General features: G+C 38.3%; 3 protein-coding genes across 3 annotated transcripts; 2 read left to right on the top strand and 1 right to left on the bottom strand.

Moving 5' to 3' along the window:
• The first annotated feature begins 12111 nt into the window (after positions 1-12111).
• Positions 12112-13385, top strand: LOC124204246. The gene is made up of 4 exons (XM_046601292.1): positions 12112-12669; positions 12728-12867; positions 12959-13098; positions 13158-13385. Exons 1-4 carry the CDS (start codon positions 12307-12309, stop codon positions 13316-13318), a joined length of 804 nt encoding a protein of 267 aa, XP_046457248.1. The 5' UTR covers positions 12112-12306; the 3' UTR covers positions 13319-13385.
• LOC124204247 (nucleoside diphosphate kinase 6-like) lies at positions 13368-14311 on the bottom strand. Its single transcript, XM_046601293.1, has 4 exons — positions 14103-14311; positions 13904-14046; positions 13675-13835; positions 13368-13603 (listed from the first exon to the last, which is right to left on the bottom strand). The coding sequence occupies exons 1-4, from the start codon at positions 14172-14174 to the stop codon at positions 13461-13463; spliced, it is 519 nt and encodes a 172-aa protein (XP_046457249.1). The 5' UTR covers positions 14175-14311; the 3' UTR covers positions 13368-13460.
• Positions 14312-16600: 2289 nt separating this feature from the next.
• LOC124204234 (hydroxyacyl-coenzyme A dehydrogenase, mitochondrial-like) lies at positions 16601-18582 on the top strand. The gene is made up of 11 exons (XM_046601282.1): positions 16601-16724; positions 16792-16953; positions 17013-17129; positions 17189-17347; positions 17418-17531; positions 17588-17649; positions 17819-17866; positions 17932-18008; positions 18067-18108; positions 18177-18251; positions 18318-18582. The coding sequence occupies exons 2-11, from the start codon at positions 16798-16800 to the stop codon at positions 18440-18442; spliced, it is 975 nt and encodes a 324-aa protein (XP_046457238.1). The 5' UTR covers positions 16601-16724; positions 16792-16797; the 3' UTR covers positions 18443-18582.
• Positions 18583-18618: the final 36 nt, after the last annotated feature.

Here is an 18618-nt window from a genome sequence, read left to right as displayed (position 1 = left end):
GAGAAAACTAGAAAAGAAAACTAAGCAAAGAAAAGGGGGTGTCATTTGTTCAAAGTTTTCTTTGTTAACCCAAACCCCTCTACCCCCTCTTTACTTAACTCTTCCTCTTAACATCACTAACTATTTTACCGCGATGCGGCAGATGGTTAATCAACCCTTTTACCTGACGCTAAATGAATACAGAATAAGGCTGATAGACAGATTCTATTAATTGCCACTATTCTGTCACGCCACGGTTTAATTCTAGAACTCTTGCTAATCAAGCGTTCGTAAATTTCATTTTGCGTTCCGTAAAAGGGTTGCTTAACCGTCTCCCGTTTCGCGGTAAAATAGTTAAAGATGTTAAAGGGTAGAGTTAAGAAAAGAGGGGGTAGAGGGGTTTGGGTAAACAAGGAAAAATGCGCACAAATAACAACCCCTTTTTCTTGTGATAGGCTCACACTACCCGCCAATACAGAGTAAAAAGGCGTATATTTGAGCACAAGGTATACAAACTTTCAGCCACGACTGTAGAAGGTGGGGAAGAGCAAAGGAGAAATGCGAGACGGCAAATTTCACAGCTATATATCAAACAGCATACAAAAAGCTTGCAGCTGAATTTAAAAAGAGCCTCAAAGAAGAAAAGAATCGGACATGGAGAAAATTCTGGACGGAGAACCTAACAAAGACATGATGGCGGCAATCCGCACTATAACAGCAAAGCAGCACAAGACAGGATCACTTACTGCGCTTATGACAGCAGACGGAAAATTAGAAAGCGATCCAGGAAAGCTCACAAGAATGATGGCCAGTTACCTAATAAAGCTCGATCCACCATCGAAAGCAGAACATTTAACAAGTATAGAACATGTGGAGAAGGAAACAACAGAACGCAGCGTAAGCAACGAAGAAACACCATCTTCCCAAATCAGCCTGCGGAGCAAACGAGAGCCCTAGACGGACTAAAGAAGAAATCCGCAGCCGGTGTCGATCAAATTTCCTGCGAACTGATTACTATCGCCTACCCAGCCATAAAACATCGACTCTTAAATATTCTGAATGCAGGTTTAACCAACAATTGGTTCTCAAGCGGATGGAAGATAGCGCGAGTCTGTATAATTCCGAAGCCTGGGAAGAAATCATACCTCTCTCCGGAAGCCTATCGACCTATTAGCATTCTAAATACCACGGGAAAAACCGAAGAAAACTTTAAACAAAAGAAATATACAGCGACGGCTTTCTTGGACATCAAATCAGCCTTTGATTACGCCTGGAGCCCGGCAATCCTGTCAGCTATGATAAACAAAGGATGTCCAATGTACCTGGTGAGAACAATCAAAGACTTTCTCAGAGAACGGAGAGGAAAAATCACTATCGACGGCGAAGACCTAGAGACAAACATCCCGACGGGCTGTCCGCAAGGTAGTGTTCTATCGGCCTTCCTATGGATCACGCTGAAGGATGCTGTTTTCGACATCAAGTTCCCCTTTCTTACATATCTCATAGCATACGCCGATGACCTCACAGTATGCTGCTCCGACGCAGACCCGATCCGGGCCGATCTGAACGTTCAGACTGCATGCAGCATGATTGTAAAATGGCAAAAATCCATAAAATTGAGTATCAACGCCAGCAAATCAACCTTTGTCATGTTTGACTGGCGCAAGAGACAAAGGACTCCTTTCTCCACCACAATCAAGATCATGAAAGTGACAGTCCCGCCATCAAAGCAAGCAACTTTTCTTGGCCTCACTCTCGACCCTCAACTTAAGTGGAATCTTCACATAGAAAACAAATGCAACTCGGCCTTAAGAACAACACACGCAATTCGACAATGTCTTGGATTAAGCTGGGGTCTAAGCAGGAAACGACTGAAATTCCTGTACTCTTGCGTCATCGAACCCATGTTGACTTACTGCTGCTCGGCGTGGGTGTCGGCAGCCCTCATGCCATCAAACAAGAAGAAACTAAGAAATATCCAAAGAAGAATAGCCATACTCATACTCAGAGTTTTCAGAACCCCACCCACCGATGCCAGCCTCGTTCTCTCCGGCTTAACACCAGCGGACTACAAAATACAAGAAATAACGACGTATAAGTTCCTAACGAAAGCAGAAGCACAATCCTTTACTCCATCATCCAGCGAAATCGCAACCAAAATCATCAACGAAGGTAGCAGCCGACTGAAAGCAAGCCATCAGATCACAACCGCAGAAAAAAAGCAAATGAAGAAAACCATAGCTGATATCACAAGAAGAAGGTGGGACACTGAATGGATGCGCAGCTCAACAGGACGCCTCACCTGGGCCTTCTTCCCAAACACAACTACGGCTGATAAAATAGAAGAACTCAACATACCATATCAGGCAGCACAGCTCTTCACAGGCCACTGCCGCCTAAATCTCTACCTCAACCGTTTCACCCACGCCGCTTCTCTGATGTGCAGTTGTGGGCGCAATCAAGAATCAGTTACTCACTTCATGTTCAGATGCCCTATCTTTAATGAAACCCGTCAAATCTTTCGACACAAATGCTTCCAAGTAACAAAAATCTGGCCTCCCACCCTCTCCGCTATTGGAAAGAACCTGTCCCTAATCAAAGCACTCATAAAGTTTATAGTAAAATCAAAGCGTCTAGATCACATCTAGCCCCACCCCCTAAAACACACAGCCATTCTATTTTTGCCCAATTTTCTGTCTAGCATACTCTCTATCTCAAAAAAACTTCAACTCCCTCCTCCCGATAGCGTATCTTGTCACACGTGTAAGTTTGAAAGCTATATCTATCTACAAAGCACCAACTTTCTCTCACAACCCAGTGAATAAATGCCCCTGAGCCGAATCTCTATTAGCCCAATAAACAATGTTCCCTACATGATCTGAAATCAGAAGATCAGCAACGATCTATATATAATGTATGTGTCCAAAACGCCATCCTAAATACAATTGACGGCCTACACCTTCTTGCGAAGGTCCGCCGCGTTTTTCAAAAAAAAAATCCTTACAGGTAACCAAGAAAACTCCTCAACTCACACAGCAGCACATTCTTGATAAATCTTCAGCAAAGAAGAATGCAAATGAGCTACGTGGCACAAAACAGAAGACAAGAAGGAGTCTTGTGTATCCTGAAGGCGACAACACTCAAGAAGCATCATTTCCAGTAATAGCTAAGAAAAGCAAACCCAACCCTGCAGAAAAACAACTTGTTGAAGTAAACATTTGTCTTTAATGTGTCAATAGGAGACATTTACTACATTTCTTAAAAATTATATTTTAAAGGAAATTACTGATCTGAAGTCCACAAATAGGAAACTTGAAGGTACAATTACTCAACTTAAAAGAGATTTGAATAAAAAGGAAGAAGAAAATGTGGAACTGGCAGATACTATGGAAAATCTTCGTTCGTGGTACAAAGAGCCACGAGAGTTAGCACAGCGTATGGAATTGAGAAAATTAAATCCTAATTAAGTCTTTAATAATATGTTTTTTTTTCTTAGAAATGAAAGATATTCTCCTCAGATCTTAATGACTATTTCTAACTTGAATAGAAGACCGGAAGCGTTACCTTCTAGGGGGCCTACTCAATCTCAATCTGCGAGTCCTTCTCAATCTGCTGCTAAGCTGATGGTAATTGATGGCTTAATGTTATCTTTTAACTTATTTTGGCCAATATTTGATGTATAGGTTCCATTCGATGGTGACATTATGATCGAGTACAATACTCTCCGAGATGCAATTTGTTACGGGAGAGAAGCTCAATCGAAGGATTCGCTCAATGCAATGGTGGGAACTTTAATTGACTATTTTATCCTGCCCCAAGAGCAAGCTGAATACTCTCTTAGTGGTCGTGCATGCCGTTCAATCCCGAACAGTAAGCCAAAGAAGCCGTTCCCGGTCTCTATCATAGATTCTATGACCAGTAAGATCTTTTTTTATTAGTTATTGTTGTTATTCTATTGAATAGCTTTTTAATTCCACTTACTTAATTTTCACTTTTCTTAGATTTCATTCTTCCGAGGAGGAAGGCATGGCACAACAATGATCTACCCAAAGAAAAAGTTAAGGCCGCCATTACCGCAAAGCTTGTGAATAGCCATTATAAAACCAACAAGAAGAATTTAAAAGGCAGCATCAAAACCTTGAAGATGACATATTTGGCGGTGGAGCTACTAATAACAACAGAATGTTTGATAACAACCAGCAAACAGAACAAAATGAAACAGCCTAAGTTTATTGTAAGCGTACATTTTACGTGTCCTGCCATTTTGTGCTCTTGATTGATTGTTACGTGTTTCAATTCCTCTCATGCCGTGGGAAATGTTTTTATGGTTTCTTAAACGTACGTAAGTCTATTTCCCACTAGTTGTCCGCTAGTTGTTCATACTTCTGTGAATTTAACCTTATTGCCTTAATTTGCTGCCCTTGATTCTGTTTTTAAAGCCAAGTTGCTTAATTTACGTATTTCCCAGTCGTGTTGTGAATTTTCCCTTAATGCCTTAATTTTTCCCCTTGATTCTGTTTTTAAAGCCACGGAACAATCTAGAGTGACATCAATACTGTATATTGTGTCTACAAATCTTGAGTTAAATTAAAATCAAAGTATTTTTAATTAAGTTAATTATATAGGCTAGATTAATACAAGCTACGGCTCGGTTGTGGAATGCGATGATGCAAATATAAGCTTTACGAATATTTTACACTATAGGCTAGCTTACTGGACGTAAGCAAAAATTATAGTTACGCAAATAAAGCTTAAAGCTATTTTTCAATAGCCAAGCTTGCATCTCGGTTAAAATCCGTTACATTGCATCGGAGCAAATCTAACTTGCCTCCTGGAAGCTAACACTATTATGGGAGCCTGCTCTCCGAAGCTTGCGCTAAGCTTCTACCTAGCTCACCATACCGTACGCGATAGGCCTATCGACACAATTATAACAGCATAAAATATTTTTTACTAATTATATATTAAAAGATACTAGATCGGGACAACCAGCAACAGTAAGTAAGGAGGTGCAGCAAAAAACTCCAAATCAGTAAATGGATGGGTGACCCAGCTAACAAAGGGAATGCGCGCGGAAAGATCTTTTTCTCCATTAAGTAAGGCAGCGAGAAAATCTGCCTTCAATCTAAGATTTATAGCTAGAAAAATAAATCTAGAATGCTAAATCTACTCTAAAATTCCCAATGTGGAATTTAAAAATTTTGACCTGAAAATTCCTAGCTATATACCTTTAACTCTGTAGCTATATTCTAGTATAGAACTAGCTAAAAATTTCGTACGGGAACAGTTAGTTTAGAAAAAGGCGAACGTTTGCGTCTGAATGTCGATTACGACTACACCTGGGACCAGTTTGAACCGATAACTATCTCGGGTTTCCAAAATGCAAACACAGAGTCTTAAGATGGAAATCATTTTTACCCCTTTTCCTACAAATAGTTTTTTCGCAAATCGGTATTATCAAAGGAAATTTAACTAACATGCACAAAAACGGCACGAAAAAATAGAGTCCGCCGAAAAGAGATTGCTTCCATCACCACTACGTTCCGTCCGCACAGGTTGTGCGCAAGGATTTTATCCAACGAAACTTAAATGAGTAGATTCTACATGATGCATGATACAAAATGCATCGACCGGGAATCGAACCCGGGCCGCCCGCGTCAGGCGAGCATTCTACCACTAAACCATCGATGCTGGACCATACTAATGATTTTTGATTGAATATTAACGACGACGTCCCGTCTGTTGTAGCCGTCGACCACACCCAAGCCGGTCAGCTTTCAGTATGGAAACCAAGGCTTGAGGCGATGAAAATATCCACTGAGAAAGTAAGAAATCCGCTGACTACTCAGGCTGAAACTTTCAAAAGACTAAATTTAATCGGGTGATAATCAATTTTACAACCGGATCTACTACTTCTTGAAAAATCTTCCGCAAGTAGTATAATATAAATTTTATTATAAATCAGGATTTCGTGGCGCAACGGTAGCGCGCCTGACTCCAGATCAGGAGGTTGCGTGTTCAAATTACGTCGAGATCATAAAACCCTGCGGGATTAAATTTTTTGAGATCAAACTTTTATTCCGAAAGAAGTCTGATAACGTATGCAAGTTGCTGCGCTTTTTCCCTTAAAAAAACAAGTCGTAAACTAATAACTCCCGCAGGCTACCGCCAAAATGAATGAAAATTATATCATAGACTCAACTTTTTACGCTGAATCTAAATATGCAGTCAGAATCAGCCTTATATGTACAAACTTATGCGTAATCGACTGCCAAAGAATTTTTACTTCCGCGCGCTCTGCTGCTGGCGTTTTTACCCCTATTCGTACCTTATAAGCCAAAGAAAGTTGCTTAATTTTCAATATGTTGTTGCGGCCTGACGATGCGGTCATTTTTATGTAAAATTAACTCTTTTCCGTTGAGTTTTAAAATTTTTAATAAGTTATGAAATTTTATACCCAGATTTTTATGCCAGAAAAAGTGTAGTTTTCGGCCTTGTTAGTACCTTTATATCATAGGATCTTATTCAATTTCCAGTATGTTTAAGTAAATTAAATTCTCTATCTATTCATTAGCCGCTATGGGTACCGTACCGTTTACGCGCTCAACCCCGCCTGAGCTCGCTCACCCCCGCTAAAGCTAGCTCACTTCTACTCGTGTTGTCTTCATTTTTACCCTCATACTAAGTTTTTGTTGTAAAAGACAAATCAAATCAAATAACACAGAAAAATTGAAGGCGAGAACGAGGAAAACCTAGGTGGGGAAACCTTTTAATGGCTAGAGCTACTCACGAAAATACGGAAAAAAGAGTCGTTTCGCAGTTTTACCTATTTTTTAAAGTAGCTATTTAGATCTCAGATGCAGGATGTCATCTTCGCCAAACACGAAGACAAAAAGTAACAATTTCAAAGCACTGTTGAAATTTAAAACGCAGCAGTGAGCTAGCTCAGGCGCGGGTGAGCGTTTCATCAAAGCCTGGCCAGACGTCAAAACACGAGTTGCAGCCCTCCGCCGCTAGGAACGCTAGGAACGCTGGAAAAAGGCATGTAGACATTGGGACTAATAACCACAAGGACTAATCGAATGCGTCACTAGAACGCGACACTAGAACGCCCTTCCACCACTAGAACGTCCATATTTTAGCCACGACATTAGAACGGAAAAACCTCTAAATTCCGCTGCGACACTAGAACGTCCACATTTTAGTAACGACAATAGGACGGAAAACCTCTAAATTTCTCTACGACAGTAGGACGGATTTTGCGACATTAGAACTTTCATATTTTAACAACGACTCTAGGACGGGAAATCATGTATAATTATTGCGACACTAGAACGGCTATAAAAGAATCGGCAGCGGGGAATGATTCTTTACCGCTAGATGGATTTCGCATGCGTCACTAGAACGCCCGCCCGACACTAGAACGTCCATATTTAAGCGACGAAACTAGAACGGGAAAAAATATTGCGACACTAGAACGGCTATAATAAAATCTGCGGTGGGGTTTCATTCTTTACCGCTAGATGTAGGATATGTATAAAGTTTCCGATTAAGTTGAGCGAATTTTAAAACATCGAATGGATGGATTGGTATATCATACAGCTAACAGACAAAAAAGACAGGATGAGAACGGCAAAGTATAGCGAATCCTATATGTTAATCCCTAAATACCCTATTCTTTCTGAAATCCTACATGTTATCCTAGAAGTAGTATTCAGGATTTTTCAGTTTTTAATCAGTCTCGTTTTCGTAGAATAGATATTATTAGTTTTAAAAGAAATGATAGAATAAAAAAAAATTAATGAAAGTGTTTGTATTTCAAAATATGATAGTAATGGGGAGACTCTCGGGAGACACACGAACTCTCGTACGAACTTCGTTATCGTAATGAAAAAAATGCAGGGGAATATCGAAAACGAAGTCATAAACGAAAACAAAGGTATTCGGAGGGGAAACTTTATGAACGAAAATCGGTCTTGGCAAAATTACTCCATCACAAAAAAACTTTTCCATTAACTATTGCTTCTGCAATCCTAAAGAAACTGCGTTCCTCTTTTAGGTAGACAAACGTTACAAAAATACCATGCCCACTGTACACAATCTGCCTGAAATTGTAACCGATTTCAGAGTTTGAAATTTATTTGAATTCTCTGTAATGTCGTTTCTATGACACACTCAATTGCTCCACCAGGAATGATTGACTCCCACATGGGGATTCCCAGATTTCTGTAAACAGAATTATCAACATTTTAAAAGAATGGTCCCTCGCCATCAGTTTTAATGTGTAATCCGGCGAATTACGAAAACTCACCGGACAATTGCAAGCATCATTCCTTCAATAGGCTACTGGTTACACTCAAATGCTCTGCAGGTGTGTCGTTCTTGTTATTAGGCTACTGTTTTCTAACACATTCTTCGTGATGAAAATGACGTTCTTGGTTAACTGCGTGTATGATTTGTTAACTACAACCCGGCCAGTGCGATAAAAAACTTTTCCACGAGTGCCTTAATTTGGTCAAAGAGGATAGGGTACAGAGCAGGTGCCATTTCGTGGCCTACTAGTTCCTTGAAATGTTTCTGGATTTGAGTACCGAATTTTTCGTTGACGCACAACAACAGCCGCAGAACGGCAGAAGGTGTCCCACGAATGAAAGTTACCGAGCAGTACTGATTATTATCTTGCAACTGACTTAAATTGTTCGTCACAAGCTGCATTAAAAACAAGAGTTAATCAACATCGCTTAAATTAGTTGTGGGCTTAAAAGAATTTACGTTTGATATCCGATCAATTACTCCGCCTGAACGTCTGACGTCGAAGATAAAATCGGTCGGGGAGAGCGTGGCTGCAGACAAACGCCTTCGAGCTCACCAAGGAAACCATTAGGCCCTACCACCCAAGTATCTTCATCCCATGCTGGCGCGTTTTCTCTATAATATTATGCGCTGCAATCAGCTTTACGTGTTGGTACTGTGTATGGTTTATACGAGCGACAGCCAACACTATGGCCCTTCAAGAAAGGAGGGGGTGAGCATGACGTAACGCCTCGATTATGTATTCATCGTGATGCGGATAATCTAACGCACCTTCCGCACCGCTTCAAATGCGTTCAAATGTACAAAAGAGACGGCATCTAGTTCTATTTTATTTATTTCGACCTGCTGTGAAAATCGCGGTGGGAACGGTGGGAACAGAACTTCAACATTCCGGTCACTAATTGATTCAAAGACATCGCCTCTCTGTATACCTTACGGCACACAGCCTTGATAGTATAAGAACAAGGGCCAAAAAAATTGGCTAAATTCCTTTAGATTCCTTTATTCTCATACCAAGTGCTGCCTTTGTGTAATATAGGACACATAGTTGCCGCAGGATCTTGTATAACCGAAAGTTGGAAGCTCTAAGACTCCATTTCAGATTTCAGAAAGAATAGGGTATTTAGGGATTAACATATAGGATTCGCTATACTTTGCCGTTCTCATCCTGTCTTTTTTGTCTGTTAGCTGTATGATATACCAATCCATCCATTCGATGTTTTAAAACTCGCTCAACTTAATCGGAAACTTTATACATATCCTACATCTAGCGGTAAAGAATGAAACCCCACCGCAGATTTTATTATAGCCGTTCTAGTGTCGCAATATTTTTTCCCGTTCTAGTTTCGTCGCTTAAATATGGACGTTCTAGTGTCGGGCGGGCGTTCTAGTGACGCATGCGAAATCCATCTAGCGGTAAAGAATCATTCCCCGCTGCCGATTCTTTTATAGCCGTTCTAGTGTCGCAATAATTATACATGATTTCCCGTCCTAGAGTCGTTGTTAAAATATGAAAGTTCTAATGTCGCAAAATCCGTCCTACTGTCGTAGAGAAATTTAGAGGTTTTCCGTCCTATTGTCGTTACTAAAATGTGGACGTTCTAGTGTCGCAGCGGAATTTAGAGGTTTTTCCGTTCTAATGTCGTGGCTAAAATATGGACGTTCTAGTGGTGGAAGGGCGTTCTAGTGTCGCGTTCTAGTGACGCATTCGATTAGTCCTTGTGGTTATTAGTCCCAATGTCGCTATCCCCTGGAAAAAGGGTGCCGTGTAGGCGCTCACCCCCGCCTGAGCCATGGACTACTTAAGCTAGAGGACGGGTCTCTTCGACAAATCCTATGTCGGCTACCATTTTTTTTTTGTTACTTTAATGAATCGAGCTTCAAAAATGAGCTAGAGTCTATTAAATTATCCCTATGCGGGAATTATTTAATTTCGGTGATATTTTAATTAGAAATTGACGTAGGTGTTCGTTTGTTGTCGTCGCCTAGCGGTGATTGTTGGTTGACCACTCTGTGATTCTCTGGTTTTGGTTTGGTTTGGTATGATTAGGTGCGTCTGCTATCTGTGATTCTCTGGTGATTCTATGGATTCTGTTTGTTTTCTTTCTAAAAACCATGGAAGAGTTTAGAATTCTTGGCGCTAGGTGGAGACAACCAACGAACACCTCTCCCGTCCTCTCAAAATTAAAACGCAAATATCTTTTAATTTAATATATTCACAAGAAATGCGCATTGGAGACTTATAATAGCTTTTTAAATCTCTATCAATTGACCCTTCTTCAAAAATTATGATTAAAAATCCACCCGACAAGCTATAACACGGCGGGATAGGACGAGAGACCCGTCCTCTAGCTTAAGTAGTCCATGCCTGAGCTCGCTCACTGCAACCCGTGTTGCAAGAAAAACGAAATACCACTGATTCACTTCTACCATGGACTACTTAAGCTAGAGGACGGGTCTTTCGTCCTATCCCGCCGTGTTATAGCTTGTCGGGTGGATTTTTAATCATAATTTTTGAAGAAGGGTCAATTGATAGAGATTTAAAAAGCTATTATAAGTCTCCAATGCGCATTTCTTGTGAATATATTAAATTAAAAGATATTTGCGTTTTAATTTTGAGAGGACGGGAGAGGTGTTCGTTGGTTGTCTCCACCTAGCGCCAAGAATTCTAAACTCTTCCATGGTTTTTAGAAAGAAAACAAACAGAATCCATAGAATCACCAGAGAATCACAGATAGCAGACGCACCTAATCATACCAAACCAAACCAAAACCAGAGAATCACAGAGTGGTCAACCAACAATCACCGCTAGGCGGCGACAACAAACGAACACCTACGTCAATTTCTAATTAAAATATCACCGAAATTAAATAATTCCCGCATAGGGATAATTTAATAGACTCTAGCTCATTTTTGAAGCTCGATTCATTAAAGTAACAAAAAAAAATGGTAGCCGACATAGGATTTGTCGAAGAGAAAGAGACCCGTCCTCTAGCTTAAGTAGTCCATGCTCCTACTCCTACTACTCATGGACTACTCTAATTAAGGACGGGACTCTTCGGCGTTTCCTATGTCGGCCATGTAAATTTCTTTGTGGGAGAATCAGAATCAGAATTTAAAAATTACCATAGAATTACCATATGTTCGTATACCTAGCATTTATTTTTAGAGAGATATTTCTAATTCCTTTACGAAAAATTTGAAATAGGGCAAAACACCGGTGCCATCTAGGAACCAAACCTCCTAAGCTCTTGTTAGTTTGCAAGCAGATGCCCATACATGCATACCAAGAGAAAGAGAGACCACTCTCTTATCTCTAGTCCTCTGACATAGCTGCCTAACTATCTTTTACCTTGTAGCGTATATTCTTAAGAGCTTAGGGTGTTTGGTTGCTAGATGGCACCGGTGTTTTGTCCTTTTATCCCTACTCCTGAAAGTAAATTTATAATATCTTAACCATAGACAAAGACCACTGGTTGATGCTGTGCTATCCTTTTAGCCCTATCCCTACTGACCCCGAACTCCCGTATCGATTGTAGTGCCTCTAGCGGACAAAGTACTGTACTGCACCGAGGCTACGAAGGGTTTTGCAGACGAAGATTGTTTTCCTTCTGTCTTGGTAAAATTCTTTGCTGGCGTTTAATAGTTTTAGGTAATTTTGCCTTAAAAATTTTTATTAAGAAGTCAAATTGTATTAAATTTTGACATTAGCTAATTACAAAAGCAGAGAAATCAATTGAATCATTGCAATTGAATAGAAGTAAGCAGAGTGTAGAGATGAAAACATACACTAGAGGGCAGGACAAGTAATACGGGGTTGGAGAAATCGGAGGAAGGGTAGCAAGAATTCTGGCGACAGTTGGCCATGTTAATTTTCTTATGAAGAGCTTCAACCAGTGGTCTTTGTCTGTGTCTTAACGATTAGTTTATTTCTTTTTAAAGGCAGGATAGGCGAAGAGTCCCGTCCTTAATTAGAGTAGTCCATGTACTACTGCAACGGAAACATTGCAGCTTATGTCAGTTCTATCGGGTTCTTACTCAACAGCCATGTCTACGAAAGAAAGACATTCTAGGATTAAAAATATTTTAACTGAAATTAGGAGAGAAAAACCTTTAGGGAAGTGCCCCTTATTTAAAATGTCACTTACATTTCGTTCATTTGTTTGGTCTCCCTCAATTGATTCAATATATTCCTTCAGTACTGAACAAAAGTTACGAAAACCGGAAAAACCATTGCAAAAACAGGGTAGTGTTCTTGTGTCAAAGAAACCTTTACTTAGATCACACAGTTTTACTTCTTTGAAATCGACTACTGAGAATTTTAAAATTCCATCCATAGACTGTGTTGATAAATCATCAATTATTATCCCTGTGAAGGTAAATCGATCACAAAAAATATTAACTTTAAAATTAACTACACAAACATTGTTTTTAGACTGAAAGAAAAGACAAAATAAGGTTGAATGTGTTATCAACTGTTGCAAACACTGCCATAAAAATTAAGTCCCAAATTAGAGCTTCACAACAGGGTGACTTAGCAACACAACGGAGTCATAAATTAGGAGTTGTCCCAAAGTACTTACTGTTCAGATTTCTCAAACAAAAATAGCTTATGAAATTATTGAAAAATCTGGTAATTTTTTTTATTAAATTAATCTGTTTGTAGATATTTAACCAGCAGGAAAGCTCAATGGGCACAAATGGAGGAAGAAAAGTTGAAAAATTTGCCAGATCCAGATTGTCCGATTGGACATGTAATGATGCCTGAGTCGGAGAGAATTGAAACATTGAATAGACTTCAACAAAGTATGATTTTTATTGTATTGCTAGCTAATAAGTTTCTTCTTAATCTTAATTTCTTACAGGTCAAATTGATCTCAATGAAGAATTTAATTGCCTTCCACTAAGTAAGGATAGTTTAAAAATTCGACAGAGAAAAGAGGATATTGAAAAGCAACTTACTAAAGTTGAAGAAGGAATTAGAGTACTTTCAAAACCTAAAGTGTTTGTAAGAATAGATATTTAAAATGCATGACACCTTTTGCATGTCTTATAGATAATTAAAAATAAAGGAGTTCATTTTGTATAATTTATATTTATTGTATTGCAACTTTCACTTTGTAACTTACAGTTTGACAACTTTTTGATGTAGTACCAGCAGTACTATCTTATTTAATTTTATGGGTGAATGTAGAGTTGTCAATAATACATTCCCCTCTTCTAAGCAATGGTTCATGTTTCTGTGACCATTCTTCATAGTTGAATTTGGGAAAGAAAAATGTTATTTCTTTCAATGCTGAAGCTAGGGAATCTACATAAAAAGCAGTTAAAGAAAAAAATTAAAGGTGATTATTTGCAGCATTTTTATAGTTGAGATGTTACCAGATCCATGAGTGCAATTTCTGGTATCAGTAAGACCAAAAGATCCTCTAATGGTTTCAGGAGCTTCAAACTGAGTTATGAAAGATTTTGTGGGGCCCATTGTCTGACGCCATAATTGAATGGCTTCAGGGTGAGCTAAAATATGTACATGAATGGGTCCACTTGTTCATAATAATAACCTTATCTTAAAATTCATAAGAAATTGTTTATTGTTTTGAACAAATTAAACCTTTTCATGAAGGTAACTAGTCTTTGATGAAAAAATCTTCCAGCATGTTCCGAATAAAAATGCTCAACTTCCTGATGAGACAAATTAACACTACGACTCTGAACCACATAGAATCCAGCTGTTAATATCCTGTGACGAATTTCCTACTTTGAAAATTAAATTAAAATATTAAAAAAAGGTTAAAAAATGATACACATACCTGTACGACAAAGGGAACTTTCACGACATCGGGTTTAAGAATAGCTAAAGTTAACTGAAGAATATTTTTCATTTTTAATTTCTTCACTCGATCGTTACACCATCAAACAATGAGCATGCAAAGCATGATGCAAAGGGTCAAATCCATAGCCTTCTACATCTACAGTTACGGCCACGGAGCTGTGATTCACCATGGACTACTTAAGCTAGAGGACGGGTCTCTCGTCCTATCCCGCCGTGTTATAGCTTGTCGGGTGGATTTTTAATCATAATTTTTGAAGAAGGGTCAATCGATAGAGATTTAAAAAGCTATTCTAAGTCTCCAAAGCTCCTTTCTTGTGAAGATATTTAAAAAAAAGATATTTGCGCTTAAATTTTGAGGGGAACGGGAGAGGTGCTCGTTGGTTGTCTCCACCTAGCGCTAAGAATTCTAAACTATGGTTTTTAGAAACAAACAGAATCCAGAGAATCACCAGAGAATCACAGATAGCAGACGCACCTAATCAAACAAAACCAAAACAAAACCAGAGAATCATAGAGTGGTAAACCAACAATCACCGCTAGGCGGCGACAACCAACGAGCACCTCCGTCAATTTCTAATTAGAATATCATCGAAATTAAATATTTGCCGCATAGGGATAATTTAATAAACTATAGCTCATTTCTAAAGCTCTATTGATTTCAGTAAAAAAAAAAAAAAATGGTAGCCGACATAGGAATTGACGAAGAGACCCGTCCTCTAGCTTAAGTAGTCCATGGATTCACCCTGGGCATGGACTACTTAAGCTAGAGGACGGGTCTCTCGTCCTATCCCGCCGTGTTATAGCTTGTCGGGTGGATTTTTAATCATAATTTTTGAAGAAGGGTCAATTGATAGAGATTTAAAAAGCTATTATAAGTCTCCAATGCGCATTTCTTGTGAATATATTAAATTAAAAGATATTTGCGTTTTAATTTTGAGAGGACGGGAGAGGTGTTCGTTGGTTGTCTCCACCTAGCGCCAAGAATTCTAAACTCTTCCATGGTTTTTAGAAAGAAAACAAACAGAATCCATAGAATCACCAGAGAATCACAGATAGCAGACGCACCTAATCATACCAAACCAAACCAAAACCAGAGAATCACAGAGTGGTCAACCAACAATCACCGCTAGGCGGCGACAACAAACGAACACCTACGTCAATTTCTAATTAAAATATCACCGAAATTAAATAATTCCGCATAGGGATAATTTAATAGACTCTAGCTCATTTTTGAAGCTCGATTCATTAAAGTAACAAAAAAAAATGGTAGCCGACATAGGATTTGTCGAAGAGACCCGTCCTCTAGCTTAAGTAGTCCATGCCCTGGGTGTCAATTTTGTTCCAGCCACCCACCCTCAGCTGCCTATACCTAGGCCACATGCGTTGCTATTTTACGAAACCACGACAGATGTCGTGGCAATAGACAGTTACGACCGTATTGCCACGGCATGATGTCGTGGCAATAGACTGTAGGCAGCGTACGTACGCCGCAAGGTACCCGAAGGGAATGTTAAGGGTATTCTAGTTGGTATAGTAGTATTGGTATAGTTTTACAAAGACAGAGCCATAGAATAGTTATAGAATAATAAAAATATTCTGTTATAAAGGTAGGCCTATTATTAAGATGGATTAATAACATTTAAAAAAATGTATGCCCTTAGTTTCCGGAAGATTGTAATAAGCAAAAATCGAGAAAGAGATTAAAAGAATATTTCCGCATGTTTCTATCCAAACATTAAATAAAAATTAAATTCCAAAAAAACCTAATATGATATGGCGCGGCGTAAGGGTAAGGCGTGACTTTGGTGCGGCGGAGGCTTCGCCCCGCCACCCCACGTCACACCGGATCTTGTTAAAATTAAATTTAAGTAACTACCTATCAGCACTTCTGTTACTGGAGATTGATAGCGTTCGGTGATAACATACAGTGACTTCTATTCTATCATACAATAGTAGTCGATTGTCACGTTACGTTTATATCCCTGTCACATGTCTCTGTATTATCGTCTGCTATAACAGCTATTGAAATTCTGTCAAAAAGTAACCAGAACTCCGTTTGATCAAATGCCTGAATCGATTGCAGCCAAATTTTCAGAATAGATGTAAAAAATTGTAAGCTACCGATTACTGCCATTGAAATGCAATAAAATTGTTGATTACAATCAATAATTGCCAAAAACTAGTGCATCCATCTATGTAGTGTTACGAGAACTGAGGGTGCCCATGTAAACCATACTGCAAACGAAACTTTGACCAGTAACCCTTCGGGTAACTTTGACCAGTAACCCTTCGGGTAATTTAACCTTTTTTAATTCCTGTTTTCCGCAAAATCACACATAAATGGTCAAGGTTAATCATAACGTGGTGGCCATGGCTGAAAATAAATTAAAAATTAAAATTTTGCGGAAAACAGGAATTTTAAAATATATATATATAAGAAAAATATAATATGTATAAGAAAAAAAACGTTTAAACATAGTTCTGAAAAAATCCGCAAGGTGTCACTCGTGCATTTAATTAGGAAGTATCCTTTTTGTTCGCTGTAAGTTGTTAACTGTTTACAGCACCAGCAGTTTACAGTTTTACACTAGTGGCCTGGGTAATTCTCTCTGTTAACAAAAATCTATATTCTTTTCAGTTAGAGGATTGTAAATATTTATTTCTAGATAAATATGGCAACTACAAAAATAGTAATGTTTGGTAAGTCAAATATGAGGTTGGCACATGCTACACTCAGTAGAAAATTGAGTTCATCAGCTTGTATCAATCAGTCTATTAAGAATGTAGTTGTTATTGGAGGTGGGTTGATGGGTAGTGGAATTGCTCAGGTATCTATTGTTTCCTTTCATTGGTTTACAAATTGCTTTTGCTTATTTGCATTTCTTAGGTAGCAGCACAAAGTGGCCAAAATGTGACCATAGTGGATTTGGATCGTAAAGTGGTAGAAAAAGCCCAAAATGCCATTAACACCTCATTGCAACGTGTGGCCAAAAAACTTTTTAAGGTATTTTATTTCTATTTTTTTCTTTCTTGTTCATTTCACAATAATGAAATATTTTACAGGATGATTTGGCAAAAGCTGACAAGTTTCTTACTGATTCCATGTCACGATTAATGTTATCAACAAATCCAGAAGAAGCTGTTGGCCAAAGTGATTTGGTTGTTGAAGCTATTGTTGAAAAACTTAGGATCAAACAGAATCTTTTCAAAACTCTTGATACTGTAAGCATAACTCATTAGATTTCAGTAGTTTGATTATGCATATCAGAATTTCATAAAATATTTTTAATAGGTTGCCCCCACTCATACAATATTTGCCTCAAATACCTCTTCTTTGCCTATTGGAGAAATTGCAGAAGCTACTCAAAGAAAAGATAGATTTGTTGGTTTACATTTTTTCAATCCAGTAAGCTATACCTTTGTTTAAATTTTGGCATTCAAATAATTAATACCATTTTACAGGTTCCCGTAATGAAACTTCTTGAAGTAATTCGTATTCCGGAAACTTCAGATGATACATATAAGTGAGTTACATTTTAATGAGTTTTTATTCAGTTTAAAAAACCTATTTTTACAAGAGGTAAGAAATAAGCATTTTGGGGTTTAAATCCCTTCATTTTGGTGGCCCTGATGGGTACTGCATTTAAATTGTTATGCTTAAAACTTTTTATTATTTCTATCGTTTACGTTTAGCCGTGTTATGGATTGGGGGAAATCTGTTGGGAAACAGACTGTAACTTGGTAATCCATCAATTAATGTGTATTTTTATACTTGTAATGTATCGTCACTTATTTCCTATGTTTAGCAAAGATACTCCAGGATTCATTGTTAATCGTCTATTAGTGCCCTACATGATGGAATCTGTTCGTTTGCTCGAAAGAGGTTGATAGACATTAAATACGAGAAATTCCGCAATTTTCAATTTCTTACTTTTATATAGGTGATGCAACCGCAAGAGATATTGATACTGCCATGAAATTAGGTAAGTTTTTATCATTCCTTGCAATTCAAAACTAAATCTTCAACACTTCTTAAATTTGTTCTTCTAAGGTGCGGGCTACCCCATGGGTCCATTCGAATTAATAGATTATGTTGGATTAGACACCTCGAAATTTATCATTGAAGGTTATTTTCGAAATGCTATTCTTTTTACTTTATACTAAGTGATTTTATATCAATAATCATATTTAGGATGGGCTGAAAAGTTCCCTGAAAATCCGCTTTTCAAGCCAGTGCCTACGTTAAATCGTCTCGTGGAAGAAGGTAAATTAGGTATGAAAACAGGAGAAGGATTCTACAAGTATCAAAAAAAGTAGACTTGCTATGTTAATAGTATATCATACAGTGATGGGAAAGTTGTCTAAGATTATGCTAGATTTTCATTTTCCAAATTGAATTGAGCATAAATAACTTAAATTGACAAGTAATAAAACAGTAATAAAGGGTTACCAGCAAATATTCTCGAAAATTCTAAAACAAGATTCGGTGAAAT

Source organism: Daphnia pulex, chromosome 10 (assembly GCF_021134715.1).
Source record: "Daphnia pulex isolate KAP4 chromosome 10, ASM2113471v1".
Taxonomy (NCBI): domain Eukaryota; kingdom Metazoa; phylum Arthropoda; class Branchiopoda; order Diplostraca; family Daphniidae; genus Daphnia; species Daphnia pulex.
This window is presented reverse-complemented; position numbering and strand designations above follow the sequence as displayed.

Coding starts and splice junctions, on each gene's coding strand:
- LOC124204234 (XM_046601282.1), top strand. CDS start 16,798: ATGGCAACTACAAAAATAGTAATGTTTGGTAAGTCAAATATGAGGTTG. Junction 17,532..17,587: donor GTTTACATTTTTTCAATCCA/GTAAGCTATACC, acceptor ACCATTTTACAG/GTTCCCGTAATGAAACTTCT. Junction 17,650..17,818: donor ACTTCAGATGATACATATAA/GTGAGTTACATT, acceptor GTTTACGTTTAG/CCGTGTTATGGATTGGGGGA.
- LOC124204246 (XM_046601292.1), top strand. CDS start 12,307: ATGTCAGTTCTATCGGGTTCTTACTCAACAGCCATGTCTACGAAAGAA. Junction 12,670..12,727: donor CAATTATTATCCCTGTGAAG/GTAAATCGATCA, acceptor CATTGTTTTTAG/ACTGAAAGAAAAGACAAAAT. Junction 12,868..12,958: donor AAATTAGGAGTTGTCCCAAA/GTACTTACTGTT, acceptor ATCTGTTTGTAG/ATATTTAACCAGCAGGAAAG.
- LOC124204247 (XM_046601293.1), bottom strand. CDS start 14,174: ATGAAAAATATTCTTCAGTTAACTTTAGCTATTCTTAAACCCGATGTC. Junction 14,047..14,102: donor AAGTTCCCTTTGTCGTACAG/GTATGTGTATCA, acceptor TTTTCAAAGTAG/GAAATTCGTCACAGGATATT. Junction 13,604..13,674: donor AAATTGCACTCATGGATCTG/GTAACATCTCAA, acceptor CTTTTTATGTAG/ATTCCCTAGCTTCAGCATTG.